The 17148-nt window shown below is 49.8% G+C and overlaps 2 protein-coding genes across 3 annotated transcripts; both read left to right on the top strand.

Annotated features, from left to right (window-relative positions):
* Positions 1-1507: 1507 nt before the first annotated feature.
* Hoxa2 (homeobox A2) lies at positions 1508-3557 on the top strand. Its single transcript, XM_055611908.1, has 2 exons — positions 1508-1914; positions 2558-3557. The coding sequence occupies exons 1-2, from the start codon at positions 1542-1544 to the stop codon at positions 3295-3297; spliced, it is 1113 nt and encodes a 370-aa protein (XP_055467883.1). The 5' UTR covers positions 1508-1541; the 3' UTR covers positions 3298-3557.
* A 4250-nt stretch (positions 3558-7807) lies between these two features.
* On the top strand, positions 7808-9616 carry Hoxa1 (homeobox A1). 2 transcript variants are annotated; one of them, XM_055611858.1, is made up of 2 exons: positions 7808-8471; positions 8958-9616. In XM_055611858.1, the coding sequence occupies exons 1-2, from the start codon at positions 7820-7822 to the stop codon at positions 9311-9313; spliced, it is 1008 nt and encodes a 335-aa protein (XP_055467833.1). In that variant the 5' UTR covers positions 7808-7819; the 3' UTR covers positions 9314-9616. The 2 variants fall into 2 exon arrangements, with proteins under 2 accessions (XP_055467833.1, XP_055467834.1); XM_055611859.1 differs by lacking the exon at positions 8958-9616 and having other exon boundaries at positions 7808-8173; positions 8377-8436.
* Positions 9617-17148: the final 7532 nt, after the last annotated feature.

The raw sequence follows: 17148 nt of genomic DNA, 5'->3' as shown, positions 1-17148 counted from the left end.
GTGATGTTCCCCACAACAGACCCAGGGTGCAAATCTCCCTGGTGCCCAAAAGCAGGAAGGTGTGGGAAGCAATTCAGGCTGCCAAGAAACCCTCGCTGCATCGGAACCAACCAGTCCCCAACCAGAGCGACAAGGAATCCAAGAAGAGTAGGAGGGAAAAGGGAGAGAGGAAGAGTCCTTTCCCTCCCTGCTGATAAGTTCCAGCAGTCTTCCTGGAAATCGGAAATACTCACCGCACCCGAGCCCTATGGGTATGAAACCCAGAGTGCCAGGAGCCGCACAAGCCTGCTCGGGGCGTCATTGCTTTGGCTGGCCGCCGCCCAGGCTACGGGGATTTGGACACAAGGACCCGGGGCTGCTGTCTCTCTTGGCACACGCATCTATCTTTCTGCAGCCACTCGTGAGAAGTTGATGGCGTAGGAAGAACGGCAAGCTTTCGAGAGCCGCCTCTCTTCTTCCGCTGCCCGCAGGAGCCAGATGCAAAGCTGCCGTGGAAAAGCCGCCTAACAATGGGCCGGGGGTGCAGATCCAAGGCTGGACCTTGAGAGGGGTGGAGGGGCTGCGAGGGAGGAGAGGGAGACAGGGTAGAGTGGGGTGGAGGAAGGAGAGAGGAAAAAGAGGAAGGGAGAAGGGAGAGGAGAGGAGGGAGGGTGGAGAGGGAGAGAGAGAGAGAGAGAGAGAGAGAGAGAGAGAATGAATATGAATCGGTTTTGAGATCCAGGAACTGATTTTAGAAGTGGAGGAAGAAAAGGAAAGGGGAACCCCCAATCTCTCTCTCTCTCTCTCTCTCTCTCTCTCTCTCTCTCTCTCTCATCTCTCCCTCTGCTCCTTTCTCTTGCCTTAGCAGAACTTATGTGGCTGGAATGTAGGGCCCTCGGGTGTCAAAACTTTGAAGATTAATGGATTACTTTGTTAATGACTACAGGCGTCAGGCTGAGGTGCTTAAATGATTTGTGAGGTGCGAGGCGTCTTCCCGACAGTCCCAAACAATGCGCGGAGTGTGCGGGGGAGGCAGAGGGCAGCGGCTGGCGGGACCGGCAGCAAGGCTCACCCGCACACACTCACACACACTCCAGGGAGCACCCTAGATCCTGGCAGCTCAGGAGGCAAACAGGCGCTCTCCCCCCACGCACTCCGGGGCATTCCCACCCACACCCACATACATGGATTTTTTTTTTGCCCTGAAAAAAGTGTAAATAAAGCCTCGATGGCCCCCAATGAGGCGTTCCTTTCTGACTTTTTTGGATCAATCAAACAGACAGTGGCTTCTTTTGATTAAAGCCCAAATTGTCATTGGGCAGAAGCAATCATGTGACAGCCAATTCGGTCCAATTTCAACCTTGTCTCCATGAATTCAATAGTTTAATAGTAGCGCGGTCCCCATACGGCTGTAATCAGTGAATTAGAAAAAAAACACCCCAGCAGCGATCTTCTATGATAGATTTTTTTTCCCTCCGCGCTCGCCTTTTTCCTGGGCCTTGCCCCCCCAAAGCCCCTCCAAAAGGGAACTTTTTCTCCGAGGGGGCTCCAAGGAGAAGGCCATGAATTACGAATTTGAGCGAGAGATTGGTTTTATCAATAGCCAGCCGTCGCTCGCTGAGTGCCTGACATCTTTTCCCCCTGTCGCTGATACATTTCAAAGTTCATCAATCAAGACCTCGGCGCTTTCACACTCGACACTGATTCCTCCTCCTTTTGAGCAGACCATTCCCAGCCTGAACCCGGGCAGTCACCCTCGCCACAGCGCTGGCGGCCGCCCCAAGTCGAGCCCCGCGGGCAGTCGCGGCAGCCCGGTGCCCGCTGGCGCCCTGCAGCCGCCCGAGTACCCCTGGATGAAGGAGAAGAAGGCGGCCAAGAAAACCGCGCTGCCGCCCGCCGCCGCCTCCGCGGGCCCTGCCTGCCTCGGCCACAAAGGTCAGTCCGGAGATTGAGCCCCGGGTCCCGCGGACCCTCGTCCCCCTCCGGGCTTCCCTGGGAGCCGTTATGGGGGAGGGGACCGTGGGCTTCGAGGAAAGGGGGAGAGAGAGAGAGGAGAAGCCTGGTGGCCGCTCTCATGCCCCTGTGGGCTCAGGAGTGGGTTTGATGGAGGGGGAAATAGATCCTGAATCCCACGACGAGACATATATGTTTTGAGGAGGGGGGGACTTTCCCTAACTTGTGTAATGTAGGATGATTTATTTGAGTTGGAACTGACCTCCTCTTGTCTAGTTGTCCTAGAGTTTGGCTTTTTGACAGTAATGAAGAGTGATAGACCGCTCTTGCTCAGCTAAGCAGCTGATGCATTAATTATAAATTGTGTTGTAACTAATATAAAGTTAGCTCCCGGATGGAGAGGTTGGGGGGAGCCACAGGCAGGAATCTGATGGAGGTGGAGGAGACTGGGCTTCCCCAGGCTGGGCTCCCAGGAAAGCCAGCACAATAGCTGCTCTGCGTCCAGGGGCGGCCATTTTGTTGCAGCATCTTTTCTGCTGTATTTACTCTCCAGTGCACTAACCCTGCTCGGACCCCCTCCACCTTCGACTGTACGTGTGTCTCTTGTTGGTTTCCCTTCCCGCAGACTCCCTGGAAATAGCTGATGGCGGCAGCGGAGGATCCAGGCGCCTGAGAACTGCTTACACCAACACTCAGCTTTTGGAGCTGGAAAAGGAATTTCATTTCAACAAGTACCTTTGCAGACCCCGGAGGGTGGAAATCGCCGCCTTGCTGGATTTGACTGAGAGACAAGTGAAAGTGTGGTTTCAGAACCGGAGGATGAAGCACAAGCGCCAAACCCAGTGCAAGGAGAACCAAAACAGCGAAGGAAAATTTAAAAACCTGGAGGACTCGGAGAAAGCGGAGGAGGACGAGGAGGAGAAGTCACTCTTTGAGCAAGCCCTCAGCGTCTCCGGGGCCCTTCTGGAGAGGGAAGCTTACACTTTTCAGCAAAACGCGCTCTCTCAACAGCAGGCTCCCAATGGACACAATGGCGACTCCCAAACTTTCCCAGTTTCGCCTCTAACCAGCAATGAGAAAAATTTGAAACATTTTCAGCACCAGTCACCCACTGTTTCTAACTGCTTGTCAACAATGGGCCAGAACTGTGGAGCTGGCCTAAACAATGACAGTCCCGAGGCCCTCGAGGTCCCCTCTTTGCAGGACTTTAATGTTTTCTCCGCGGAGTCCTGCCTGCAGCTTTCAGAGGCTCTGTCGCCTAGCTTGCCAGGCTCCCTGGACAGTCCCGTAGACATCTCAGCTGACAGCTTTGACTTTTTCACAGACACCCTCACCACAATCGACCTCCAGCATCTGAATTACTGAGAACATTAAAGCAAAACAAAGCTTCACAAAACAAAACAAAACAAAAAAAACGCCTCTGACCAGGTGGTTTTTGCCTTCTTTTATTTCGGGAGTTGATTTTTGTTTTAGTTTCTTCTCGATCTACCCCTACTCTCTTTAACGCTGAGGATTTTATGTTTAATGTTCTCCCCTGACCCAGTTTTAAAGCCATCTTTTACAAATTATGTTGGCGTTTTTAGAGGTTTTACACCAAACCCAACAAGCTTCTACGTGATTTTCCTGAAAACAAAAATGAGGCCTGCAAGAAGGTGACCATAAATTGTCTTGTCACTTTCTTTTTATTTTTGTAACACATTAGGATGCATTGTCATGAGTATTTTTGGTAGAATAAATTCTCCTTTGCTATAAGTAGCTTTCTTAATTTTTTTCTTCCCCTCTTTCTCAAGGCTCAAACTGATTTCTTATTCTTCTTTTAGTCTAACATGGTAAATAAAAGTCTGGTCACAATTTACCTTTTTCAATTTTAATATATTTTATTAGGGTGGCATGTTCAAAGTCTGCAATAGACAGCAACAGAGAAGAAAGCCAGAAAGCGGCTAGGACTTTTGGCAAGTGTTTTTCCCCCCCTAAGGGAACAGATTTGGGTTTCAGAGACTCAGGCCACAGAGTTAAGTCAGCAATAGAAACAGGGCCGGGCAGCCTGAGCTGGCCCCAGCCCAAGCTTCTGAAAGTGGAGAAATAAAGTGCCTACAGAAACTCCCGGCTCTGGACGAGTGAAGTGGAGGTCCCTTAACAAGCTCCCAGCCTCTAGGTCAATAGCCAAGTTATCAGAAATTCATTTATTTACACACATTTGTTTCAAACATCTATTCCAACTCCTCCTTTCCCTCACCCCCATTTTCAGTGTGGTTGACTAATCTCCCAGCTGTTGATGGGTTCAGGCAAAACAGACCTAAAAGATAGAGGAAAACAAAACAAAACAAAACAATGGTTACTAGCTGGAAAAGGCATGCCAGGAAGGGTTCTTTCCAGTCACCCCAGGATTCTTGCCCTCACAACACACACACATTTAATTCTTAAATCTGTTTACACTGCTAATAATAAATCATTAAAGGTCTGAAGTCAGGCTAGCAAGTTGAGATTTTAAAACAGAGTGTCTCTGCACCCTAGGTTATTAGTTAACCCAGTTTCTTAGACAGAGAAAGAGCACTTTAAATGAAATATCAATAAAATGTGATCTAGGGTACGCTCTTGGGCTGTTCTGTTTTTTCCCCCTTCTTTTGTCTCTCCTCACATTTTTTTTTCTTTTTTCCTCTCTGGGTTCTGTTCTGATGACTTACTTACCGTGAGAAAACTGCAGCAACACGTGCCTGGGCTGGCTTGTCTGATGGAAGACCCCAGCTCCTAACAGCAAAAGCTGGAGAGTTACAAAGAAACCTCCATCTTTCTTCAGGGGTTTGCTCCCGGGCTTCCCTCTACCCTTCCCTCCCCCAATCCCTCGGAAGCCTTGGTGTGTGTGGATTGTGGAGGTTTTCAGGCCCCAGGCTCTGGGAGCCGAGCAGGGTGTCCAGGCTGTGGCCAGGGCCGTGCAGCTCCTGGATGCGATTTGTCCTAAGCCCATAAATCAAACGCTTTCTATGAATGAGAATGTCATCAAAGAGATCAATTGCAGGAACACATGCACAAATAAAAATCCTCTTACGTATTTGCCGGGGATCCCCGTCCGAAGGCATTAAGTTAGAAGGCGTTTAGTCATAATTCATTTTTATTGCTCTTTTAAAACAACAGCTTGGCTGAGCCGCGGATGCCAAGAACAGCTCCGGGCCTCGGTTTGTCTCCTCCTCCCTCATTCCCTTTCCAGTGGAAGAGCCCTGAAAGAGGCACTTGGAGCCAAGCGTGCCGCTTGCAGAGGATTATTTCACTCATGGCCTAAGCTCGCTTTTCACCCACTCTCCTGGGGCTATTTAAAGAGACTTTTAGCTCGATTTCTGCGTGGGTCGCTGGCCTCCCTGCTGCTCAAAAGACCAAGGTCTCTCCCGGGCTCCGAGGCCTTCCGGATTCCTCCGGGGTAGGGGCTGGGAAAGAATCCCAATTGAATAAGCCTACCGAACCAGGCTGGGGGAGGCTATCTTGGAAAGCCTCCCCTGGAAAGCAGGGGCCTGCAACGGGCAAAGGCCCGGCCAGTTACGAGTTAATAGGGCAAGGTCCCCAGGAAGCTTTTCTAAGCCAGCAGTGTCTGTGGGCCGGGCTGAGTGTGAATTTGTGATCCCGAGGTGGGAGGAGAGGGCTTCAGGGAGCCAGAAGTGGCAGAAAGGGAAGGCTGGGGCAGCTGAGGCCTAGGGCGGCTTTGAGGCAGGATTCCTGGAGCTAGGAAATCTGGACCCAGGGTGCCGGCCCGCGAGGGTCCCGGAGGGAGGCAAGAGGGAAGAGGACTCAACTGCCTTCTGCTAAGCGCGCTCACAGTATCAAGCCTCCCTCACTTCCTGCTCTGGACCTACAGGAGAGCCTTCTCCAGGAGGTCTGCCTCACGTTCCTCTCTCGGGTGGTTCCTCAGGAGCTGAAGCTTAGAAAGGGGGAAGCTTTCCAGTCCTCGCTCCCCCTTAACCATCCTTTGCGCTGAGCTAACCATCACAGGGAAATAAGTGGTTGTTGGAAATGTTCTGTTGCCACTAAGGGAGCCCAGACCAGGGACAAAGCTCTGCTTAGCCCCCCCCCCCCCCACACACACACACGGTCAGGTTTGCAGGGGGCGGGGTTGAGAGGTGGCCAGGACAACACAGAACTCTGAAGAGTGACTTCACATTTGAAAAGCGTCTGCCCTGAGTGAAACTTCCTTTTTCTATAGAGAAGGGAACCCCCAAACCCACACGTAAATTACACTGTTAATTTCATGTCTGATCCAAGGCTAGAAGCATGGTCAGAGCAAATCCCGTGCAGGCCGGTCTTAAGTGACCACTGAACGTCTCCCTTCCCATCTGCCTGGCCTTTTCTTTCTCCAAGCCCAGGACTGACATGAAATCTAACAGTGAACTGCGATTACCCACACCAACAGAGTCACTGTAGGAATCGCTTGATGGAAAACAGGACCCCCGTTCCTGGGACGATGCTCACATGGGAACGCGTTTCTCTGGGGAGTGAGCTGAAGGTTCGCAGAAGCAACTACCCATCCACTCAGCCATCTGTCCACCGCCACTCCCACCTGCCAGTCCCCAGCCCCCCCCCCCACTCTACACAGGCAATGGGGGGGGGTGATGGGAAGAGGAGGCTCTCCCACCCCTCATAAACCCTCCTGGAAGCGTACTCCGTGGGAGATGCCTGCGATCCGGCTCTCTGAGGCCTACCCTGGAGTGCGCAAGCTCCTGGGTCTCTCAGAGCCGGCAGATGGCCTGCAGCTCAGGCTCCGCCAGCATGAGGAGCCACATCTGCTGGCGTCACCTCTCCCCTCTGCCTGCCACCCCTCCACTCCAGCAGCCGAGCTGCTCGGGATCTTGCAGGGCTGTCGAGAGCAAAGCTGACTGCGGAGGGAAAACCGGAACGGGGGAAGTGGGAGGGCAGAGAAGAGAGCGGACACCCTGACTTTCCCAGAGAGCTAAGTTCCTAGCCACCCCCACCCCCACAGCCCCCGCCCCTGGGGTCAAATTACAGAAGCTCCCACAGCCACGCTATTGGGCTATGGGAGTCAGGGGAGAGGGCCCTGAGACCCTCTGGAAGGCGACAGAGTTTGTTTTGTTTTGTTTTGTTTTGTTTTCTCGCTCTGGTCCCCTGCACAGCCAACCCCAGTTCCTCCCTGACAACCCTCTGCGCACGTCCCTCCGCATTCCGAGGCTGGCAAGCCAGTGACGCAGCCTCGCCCTAGGCGCCGCGGTTCCGGGCTCAGGTCTCTGCCTGAGGCTGGGCGGTGGCTGCGTCCCCGAGCTGAGGGCGTGGTGTCTGCTGGATTCCCACCCGTCCCACCCCGCGTGTCCCCGGCTCCACCGGGGGTCCTTGAGACCACGCAGAGATCATCTGCCCCACGGATGCCCGCCTCAACAGAGCCGGGAGGCCTCGTCCCCTCTCACCTCTTGCCAGTTCAGCTTTCTGGGCTGGGTGGGGAAGGGGCTGCGAGAATCGCCTCCCATCCGTCCCCCCTCCCTGCCCCCAATTCCTGGAGGCGGAGGCGAGCAGAGTCGGGCGCGCGCAGAAGGCAGGCTCCACTTCCTCTGGCCCCAGCGCTTCAAGTCAGCTCTGGCAGCGGCCGCAGCTACCGCCGAGGCCCGGGCTGCCTGGGGGGGGCGAGCGCGCGTCACCTAGACTGAGGAGCGCCGGGGATTTAAATGCCACTGAAACGGTGATCCATCATAGCCGCAGCCCGTAAACTTTCGCAGGCAGCTCAGCCATTGGCTGGCAGAGTCACGTGGCCGTTCCCTGGAGCCCTCCGCCTTCCCGCCCCGCCTCTTGCGCGCACTGTACATTCATATCATTTTTCTTCTCTGGCCCTATGGAGGAAGTGAGAAAGTTGGCACCGTCACCCAGGGCTTCGCGGGACCCGGTCACTCAGTGACAGATGGACAATGCAAGAATGAGCTCCTTCCTGGACTACCCCATCCTTGGCAGTGGCGACTCTGGGACCTGCTCGGCGCGAGCCTACCCCTCCGACCCTGGGATTACAACTTTTCAGTCCTGTGCCGTCAGTGCCAACAGCTGCGGCAGCGACGACCGCTTCCTGGTGGGCAGAGGGGTGCAGATCGGCTCGCCCCACCACCACCACCACCACCACCACCACCACCCCCAGCCGGGTACTTACCAGACTTCTGCGAACCTTGGGGTTTCCTACTCGCACTCGAGTTGTGGTCCTGGCTATGGCGCGCAGAACTTCGGCGCGCCTTATGGCCCCTATGGATTGAATCAGGAAGCAGACGTAAGTGCTGGGTACCCCCCGTGCGCTCCCGCTGTTTACTCTGGAAACCTCTCATCTCCCATGGTCCAGCCTCACCACCACCACCAGGGTTATGCCGGGGGCGCGGTGGGCTCGCCTCAGTACATTCACCACTCATATGGACAAGAGCACCAGAGCCTGGCCCTGGCCGCGTATAATAACTCCTTATCCCCTCTCCACGCCAGCCACCAAGAAGCCTGTCGCTCCCCTGTTTCAGAGACGTCTTCTCCAGCGCAGACCTTTGACTGGATGAAAGTTAAAAGGAACCCTCCCAAAACAGGTGAGTCCGGCCGGCTAGCTGGCAAAGGAATGCTGCTCGGATTTAGAAACGGGCCCGGGGCACCCGGTCTCCTAAGAAAATCAATGACGTTAAAAGACGGGGTCCCCGCTTACGCCCGATGTCATTTTGAGTTGTAGCGTGTGGTACAGGGTGCCCAGGTGTGTTGGGGCGAAGGAGTTGGGGCCCGGCTTCTTCAAAGGGGGCTGAGGTTTGAGGGGTCTGGCGGCAGTAGGTGTGCGTCGGGGTGGGAGGTGGCGGTGGCGGTGGCGGTGGCGGTGGCGGTGGCGGTGTTCTGTTGGTGTCTACAGGCTCCATTAATCACGAGCCCGGTCAGGCTAATGGTTGACTTCAGGTTAACACTTCACAGACGCCCGTCGCTGGCGCTTCCCAGCAGAATTTGTGCGTTAGTTACCCGTCAAGCTTGACACCAGCGGACCAGGGCTGGAGAGTTTTTAACCTTCCCTCTCTCCCTCTCCTCCCCTCCAGGGAAAGTTGGAGAGTACGGCTACGTGGGTCAGCCCAACGCGGTGCGCACCAACTTCACCACCAAGCAGCTCACGGAGCTGGAGAAGGAGTTCCACTTCAACAAGTACCTGACGCGAGCGCGCCGGGTGGAGATCGCCGCGTCCCTGCAGCTCAACGAGACCCAGGTGAAGATCTGGTTCCAGAACCGCCGCATGAAGCAGAAGAAGCGGGAGAAGGAGGGGCTCCTGCCCGTCTCCCCTGCCACTCCTCCTGGGAGCGACGAGAAGGCCGAGGAATCCTCTGAGAAATCCAGCTCCTCGCCCTGCGCCCCTTCTCCCGGCTCGTCTACCTCGGATACTCTGACTACCTCCCACTGAGGCTGCCCCAGCCCAGCCCCTCAGCCCCGGGCTGCTCCCTGGGCTGCGATTTCTTGCCCAAAGCACATTCTTTGCTTATCTTCCTTTCTTGAAAGTCTCTCTCTCTCTCTCTCTCTCTCTCTCTCTCTCTCTCTCTCTCTCTCCCTTCCTTTCTGGTCCTATCTGGGGAGCTCCTGGCCATAGATAACGTGTTTCCAGAGAATTCTGGAGACTTGGTTAAGGAAGTTAACTCCTTAACCCACACCGGGTGTCCACGTCGGATTTCTGACGGTCCCCGACATCCTTCCTTCACTGTTGTGAGATTGTACACACAACTGAAGGTTCCTTCAGATGTCTGTTGGGGAATAGTTCCTTTTGCCAGCAGACTTTGGCAGGAGGGAGACACCTCACCTTTTATCTATGTATTGTTCTTCTCTGCCTGGTCCTTAAGTAGGACAGAGAGAAAAGAGAGTGTCCAAAGGCTCATGAAGAAAAGATGCACTGAGTGTTTACACAGTTCACCCCTTAACTTAGTTGGTTTCATGTGTGCAAGTTTGCTGGTTGTAAATGCTTCCTCTTGAGAGATTTATCTTTATACAAAATTTCTAGAAACGTGTAGGTAACAACCAAACAGGGTGCTGGATTCTCAAAACTGGTAGCTTACATGTGATCATGGGTGAAAGAGAAAATAACCTCTCTCATTCAAACAGAGTCAGGTGCCTCAGAAGATAGTCTCAATTTGTCCACTCAGAGCTGAGAAAGCCTGCAAAGCACTAGGTTCGGATCCTTTCCTATGCCAAATCTTCCCAAACTCTATTTCTTCTTGCTTCTCTGGTCACCCTCCTGTTTAAAAATCATGCTGGATTATTTGTAGCCTAAAGGCATCCTTTCAGTCACCCTTCCTTTCCACAGCTATCTTGACGAGACACAATGTATTTCCAGCTAATTGTTAATGTGATGGATGGCACAATGAATGTATATTTTGTGTGATTCGTGAATAGTCTTCTGCATGTCGCACAATGTTTTGATGTTCCCTGAAGCCTCACACTGAGTTCTATCAGTTACCCTTTGTGAGCTTTTGATAAGCCCCATTTCCTGTACAATCATGAGCAGCTCTGAGATCCCAGAGCACAGTTTACGGGTCTTAAGATGTCTGTAATAAAAGTATTCAAGTTTCAGGTATGCCTAAGCATCGTGTGTATTTGGCTGGGCTACTGCAAAGCTGGCGCATTTCATGTGGGGAGGGACAGAAGGTGGTGTTTATTTTCAAAGGAGTGGGCCTTCCGTTGTCATCCAGCTTGCAGCTTCCCCTATGAGTATGTTTTCATCCAACCAGTGTCTAACGCACTGATCTTTTTACAATAACAGCAGCTCCTTTATTATAATCAAAGTTCAAAATGAAAAAAAAAAACAGTGAAGAAATTTATGAAGGATATCTATTTTTGAAACAAACATGGATACTTCCTGGGTCAAGTGCTAACCTTTTCACCTCCAACTGAATGTTAACATATACATAAACAGAGCCCTTTCAAAAGCTGGAAACTGTCTTCAGGCAGGCTTTCCTCACATCAGTGAGCCAAGAGCAAAGAGATTCACATTTAATCAGCTTCGGTTTAAAACTGTGCCACTTCCCTTTTCAAACTACCAGGCAGTGTTTCAATGTATTCTATCTTTAAAACTGGTGATCTGTGTTCAGGAAAGCCTTGCCTCCTTTCCCCTAGTCTTTCCATCAGCAGCCATCCCTTCCAGCAGTTCTTCACGTCTCTGCATCACATCTTGTCCCTTCAGATTTGCCTTTCATTTCAGTGCCACCATGGCTGCAAAGGGTCTCCTAACTCTAGGCCACATGAACTGGAAAGAAATGTGTAAAATCTCTGCTCTAAACTCAGACTCTTCCAGGTGAGCTTGTGGAAACCAAACCAAGACTTTGTATATCCAAAGACTTTGTTTCTGATCAAGTCATGTGTCAGATCAGAGTCAATCAACATGAAGTTCCACATGGCTCTTCTAGACCTCTTGCCAATTTGCCTTTTATTTTTAACATTTTTCAGGGGTTAAGAACATTTTCTTCTTTTTAAGATTTATTATTTATACAGTATTCTGCCTGCATATCATTACAGATGGTGGTGAACCACCATGTGGTTGCTGGGAATTGAACTCAGGACCTTTAGGAAGAACAGACAGTACTCTTAACCTCTGAGCCATCTCTCCAGCCCAAGAAACATTTTCTAACTATTTTTTCCTGGTTGGTGTTGAGCATGAAATTAAGGGCCTTGTACATTCTGTGCAAGTGTGGGAGCAATGAACAGGATCCTCATTCTTAACTTGCACGTGTATCTGGAGGCTTTGAACCCTAAGAGCAGAGCAGAACATCTACAGCATCACACATACAGAGATGACTTCCTTCCTTTTCAGAGAGTATTTTGAAAAGATGGGCTGGGGAGAAGAACCTACAAACACCGGAATTTGCAGGCCTTCTAGAAGACTTGTGTGATTTCCCTCACAACCCTGTTAAATGGGGGAAGCCTGGACTTTGTGGGAGCAGTTGCTGCATATCAAGGGCACCCTCTTCTCGGCTGCTGGGCTCGGAGATTGCCTGAAAAGACTCAAGGGGATGGAAAGAACTTCAAAGACACCACCCCTTTCTTTCATTTCCCCGCCTGGCTATACTGTATCTTTTGTTTATTAGTGTAAGGCCTCAAAGCAAAACAGATGGCTGCTTTTCACATACTTTAATGTGTTAAAGTGTCATTTGCATACCACTGTCTTGATTTCAATATCTGAAAGCAGGGTCGGACCTGCTAGCATCTTAGAGATTCCAATCTTCAAGGTGCTGGTTTTAATGTAGCTTAGAGGGAAGGGAACGATAAATTATGCCTAAATATCCCTAGCCTTTCCTGGGTCATAGAATAAATCAGCTAACAAGTAATGCATTTAGGAGACATTAATACACCTTTCAACAAGGAAAAAACATTTGTATCTTTTTAGCTGTCTCAATCGATTAAATCAAAGGCGCTTAACACATCCCATTTCAAGGTCTCTCTTTTCTGTTCTGGTGTCCGAGGGGCACAGTTAACGCCTTGAAAAATGACAGCAGTTGCAACTGATACAACCTACATAGGAAAACCAGAAAATAGCATTTTGTTGAAACGTTTAAAAATGAAACAAAGGTCTTAATCAGGGAACCTGGGCAATTGCAATACAAAATTTGTTTTCAAATGTCTTTTTAAAAATTTTTCTCTACCTTCACCCAAAATACTGGCTAAATCGGGGGTGTTCTCAATCTAGTATGGGTTAGGTCTCCCTGTGAGTGTGAAGTCGGTTTGGGATTCACCTTTGAGAGTTTACTTTTGGAGGCTATTCAGATGCAGCGGTGTTTTCCTCTGGGGCAATCAGATTCAAACCGATCAATATTTACTCAGTCTGAAAGGGTTGTTGAAAAGGCAGCTAACAACAAACTGCTTAGCTGCTCACCCCTGTTTAATCTCAGGTTCACCGAAAGTTCAAGAAGAGATGAATGCGGTGATGGGTCATTTTAGAATGAGTCCCCAGCACTTTATCTGAGCGCTCAGCTAAAGGCAACAATTATACTTCCATTCCTCTTTGGGAAAGGGGCAACTTTCCTATTATTCTTTTGCTAAACAATGTTTACTAGAAACTTAAGGCACTTTCCTCTTCCCTCTTAGTTCTTTTTTAGGGGAAAGAGGCGCTTCTAGCTGCCCTCCCACTGCGCCTCCTCTACTTTTTCTGCCCATCCACTCGGGTTTCAGTTAAAAAATAAACGGTATTGAATACTTTCAAAAATGTGAAATTAGTCTGACAGAAGAGTCCCGATTTATTTCAGATTCCTTGAAGTAAGAAACGAAACTCACTGGGTCATTAGTGCTAATCTTCGTGTGAGACAAGACTGAATTAAAATCCACTGCTTTTGAGGACTATAGACAATCAGAGCTCTAATATCTGAGATGACTGTTCAGAGAGGAGTGGAGGGCAAAACTGACTTGTGCGGAAGGAAATCTTGGGCTAGAAGGAGAGCTTTAATAATTAGCACCTTCCTAGAGCATGAGCTACAGGGAGAAGGAAGGAAGCCAGTGGGGAATGGTGTGTAAGAGATGCTGGCCACTGAACCTAATTGCTACAGCTCTTCAGAGGTCAAAGTTCATGTAATCACTGCATAAATGCATACTAAATAGGGGTTTATTAAGCTTTCCTGATGGCTGAGCATGCCTGTGAAAAATGGTCACTGCTGTTTGTGATTCTTCTTGAAGAATAATCATTCTTGAAGTAGAAACTCAAGGTGTTTGGGTCTAATTTACCATTTTGAGAGACAGGAGACCTTTCTGTTGTAAAAAAAAAAAAATAGAAGTCAGTGAATAGGCAATATCTTTCTCCATGTTGGATGGACTGTAAAATGTCTCTCCTTCCTGGAAAAGAGCAGGCTTTTTCAGTGCACACAGAACATGACAGTGTGTCCACGCCAGATGAGCTACTTATTGGAGCACTAAGCCGGTGGCTCACTGTAGACCCTAAGCCCGCTTTGTGCCTCCTGGAAGCTCTGCAGTAGGATTCCTAGACGATTAGACCCGAGTGAGGACCACCTGTCTACCCACTCAGAAAAGGAACCCAGTGATAACTGAGTTCATCAAAACAAGGGTAACTGGGAACTCAACTTTAGCTCACGTAGTTTGAGAACTTTGATTTTTTTTTTATCCATTATTTACCTTATGTGATCTCTTTTATTCTACATATTGGTTACGCGGGGGCTACTGAATCTTCGAAACAACCTTTAAATTAAATGTTCTCTATAATCTTGTTTAAGTAGCACAATGTTGGCCTCTTACTCTTAAAGACATACAGTCTTAAAATGCCTACAAAGAGCATGTAAACACACACACCACACATATCACACACACACACACACACACACACACACACACACACACACACACACCATACATACATACACATTCCTAAATCTGTTTTTAAAACCCAGACTTGAGAAGAATAATTGAAATAATTCTCTCCACCTAAACTTGGTCTCTACTGAATTGACAAGGTCTTCAAAATATAAAGAGCTTCAAAATATAAGTAACATTACAGGAAGGGGAACCAGCCCTGGATCTTCTGTTGTTTCCTTGTTTTGTTTTTCTTGTTGGTTTTGACTTGTTCTGACCCATATTTCTTAATTACCCGTGACTCACTCACTTTCCTAAGACAAACTCCAAACCAGAAGCATTAACATACAAAATCCTCCTGAGAGCGCCTTTCTTTCGCCTTTCGCCTCCTTCATCTCATCCCCCACGGGGTCCTGCTAATCTCGGCAGAACCTGTTGGACATCAGGGGCTGTCAGTGTTTGAAGGGTTGGACTGGAGCCCTCGAGTTAGCACCCTATTTTTTTTTTTTAAATAAGTGCATTAGGTACAGCTGGCTTTGGGTTGCAAGACTGCAAACCAATTATCAATCAGGCAACTGCGTTTTGGGAGGTTAGCCCTCAGCTGCTCTTGCTCTTGGGGGGCGGGGCCCGGGGAGAGGGAGGGGATGTGAATCTAAAGCTCTAATTATGTCTCCGAGAATTCCCTTTAAAAACTGTGTTTAGAGTTTATTGGAATACATGAAAAGACCAATGTTTCTCTTTCAACGTTTCCAGGCACAACTAAAAACGCTTGTCTCCATTTTTCAAAATTTTAAGTTGTTCCCATTAAAAACGCGCTGCACAAAGGTTCAGTCACGAAGCTGATCTATAGGAATCAGACTGGCTTGGGTTTTCACTTTAGGCGTGTGGGGTTAATGGCTTAGGAAAAAAAAATTATGCAACTGCTTGCAACACAAAATGAAAAAGAAAATGAACGTTTTTCTTTTCCAGCTGGGATGATTTTAGCGGAGGTAGACATTTTACAAACTATGGCCTACTTCGTGGTGAAGGGAGAATCATCGGAGCAGCAAACGGTTTAGAGTGGGGTGGACACGCCGCCTCCTCCTGCAGTCTCGCAGAGTAACTGTGTCCTGGCTCTGGTTAAGTTTGAAAGGGGACTTTTCCACACTGAGGAGCAAACGGGGTTGCTCCTTTAGGGCAGCGGCGGGGGGCGGGGCGGGGGTGCCTGTGCGGGTGCTCAGGCTTGGCCCAGCTGCAGGGCTTGGCGGGTACGAGAGTCCCGAAGCCTGCTCTCCTCTCCAGCCTCCCGCGCTCAGCCTGGGAATTCGTCTCACGCTCTGACAGGCTCAAGCGGCTTCTGCCTCTTGCAAGCTCCCTTGGAGTCAAGGGAAAGGGAGTTGGGAGACACAGCCCCAACTCTGTCTCAAGGGACAAAAAGGCTTCAGTGTTCTTTTATTCCCCCCCCTCCCCCGCGCAGCACAATTCTGCTTCCAGGTGCTGCTGAAGGGTGTCTCTTGACATACGGAATCTGAAGGGTTCCCTACCAAGCCCCGGGAGGACTAAGAATCTAGCAGTCCCTCTCCTTAGAAGGAGAAGAAAACCAGGCCCGAGGCCCAGAGAGGAAGGAGGTTTGCCTTTCAGCCCCATCATTACTTCAAGAAGTGAGAGTGAGCCTCATTCCATAACTTCACCTCTTCTAGCTGAGTTGAGCCTGAACTAGGGAACGGGGATGAGGGCGCTGGGTAGAAAGTTACAAATGTGAGGTTCCTCTTTTCTCTGGATTGTCTCTGGTACTTCAGGCTGGCCTGGAACTCAGCAGAGGACCTTGACTCTCTGATCCCTCCTCCCTCCGTCTTCCCAGGCTGCCATTGCAGGTGTGTAAGGCCACACCCCATCCCCCGGGCTTCCTGTGTGCTCAGGGCGAGCTCCGGGAGTGAGCTACCACTTCTGCTCCTAAACTTAAGAGAGTCTGAAAAGCAACCTCGTCACTCCTACTTCCACAGCTGAATCAAACTCTATTGGAGAGCTTTTCCTCAAGTCTTACTAGAACGCCCCCCCCCCTTTTTTTTTTGTAACACCTAACTGGGATGTGAGGTACACTGTCCATAATGTTAGTCTTGACTCTCTACATGGATCTCAAGCTTCCTGAAGTCACAGCTCTTGACTTCTGGATCATCGGTTTTGAAGTCAAAAGAACTCTGGTTATGGGCTGGAGAGATGGCTCAGTAGCTAAGAGCACTGGCTGCTCTTCCAGAGAACGCTGGTTCAATTCCCAGAACCCACATGGTCTGTCTGTAACTCCAGTTACAGGAGTTCTTACACCCTCACACAGGCATACATGCAGGCAAAATACCAACACACATAAAATAAATATAAACAAATTTCTGGGCAGAGGCAGTGCATGCCTTTAATCCCAGCACCCTTTACTTTTTAGGGAGGCGGATCTCTGTGAGTTTGAGGCCAGCCTGGTCTACAAAGTGAGTTCCAGGACAGCCAAGGCTACACAGAGAAACCCTGTCTGGAAAAACAAACACAAACAAACAAATCAAGAAAACAACCCCCAAAACCATGCCAGGTACCACATACCTTTAATGAGTTCGAGGCCAGCCTGATCTACAAAGTGAGTCCAGGACAGCCAGGGCTGTTACACAGAAAAACCTTGTCACAAAAGCAAAAACAAGACCAAATAAAGCCTCAGGTACAATGTGCTATTTTGGATTCAAGTATGCATCATGTAGTGACCAGCTTAGGGTAAACAGCAAACTCAACATCTTAAACTATCATCATCTCTTTGTTGTGTTTTCAAATTCCTAATATAAAACATATAAGACATTATTGTTAATTATATATGCTTTTGTACTGTGGAACCCGAGAATTTATTCCTTTATCAAAGAACAACATTGTGCTTTTTTTTTTAGACCTTCCCTAGTTTTTTCTCCCCTATATTCTCCACAGCCTCTGGGAACCACTGTTCCACATTCA

The sequence above is a fragment of the Psammomys obesus genome, unplaced genomic scaffold, assembly GCF_907164565.1.
Source record: "Psammomys obesus unplaced genomic scaffold, mPsaObe1.curated_primary_1811, whole genome shotgun sequence".
In the NCBI taxonomy this organism is placed as follows: Eukaryota; Metazoa; Chordata; class Mammalia; order Rodentia; family Muridae; genus Psammomys; species Psammomys obesus.
Note: the sequence above shows the minus strand (reverse complement) of the source record. Positions and strands in the feature narration are given on the sequence as shown.

Bases quoted from the DNA above. Each gene is read 5' to 3' on its own strand.
- Hoxa2 (XM_055611908.1), top strand. From the start codon at position 1,542: ATGAATTACGAATTTGAGCGAGAGATTGGTTTTATCAATAGCCAGCCG. The intron at 1,915-2,557 runs GTCAGTCCGGAG...CCCTTCCCGCAG, and splicing joins TGCCTGCCTCGGCCACAAAG to ACTCCCTGGAAATAGCTGAT.
- Hoxa1 (XM_055611858.1), top strand. From the start codon at position 7,820: ATGGACAATGCAAGAATGAGCTCCTTCCTGGACTACCCCATCCTTGGC. The intron at 8,472-8,957 runs GTGAGTCCGGCC...CCTCCCCTCCAG, and splicing joins AAGGAACCCTCCCAAAACAG to GGAAAGTTGGAGAGTACGGC.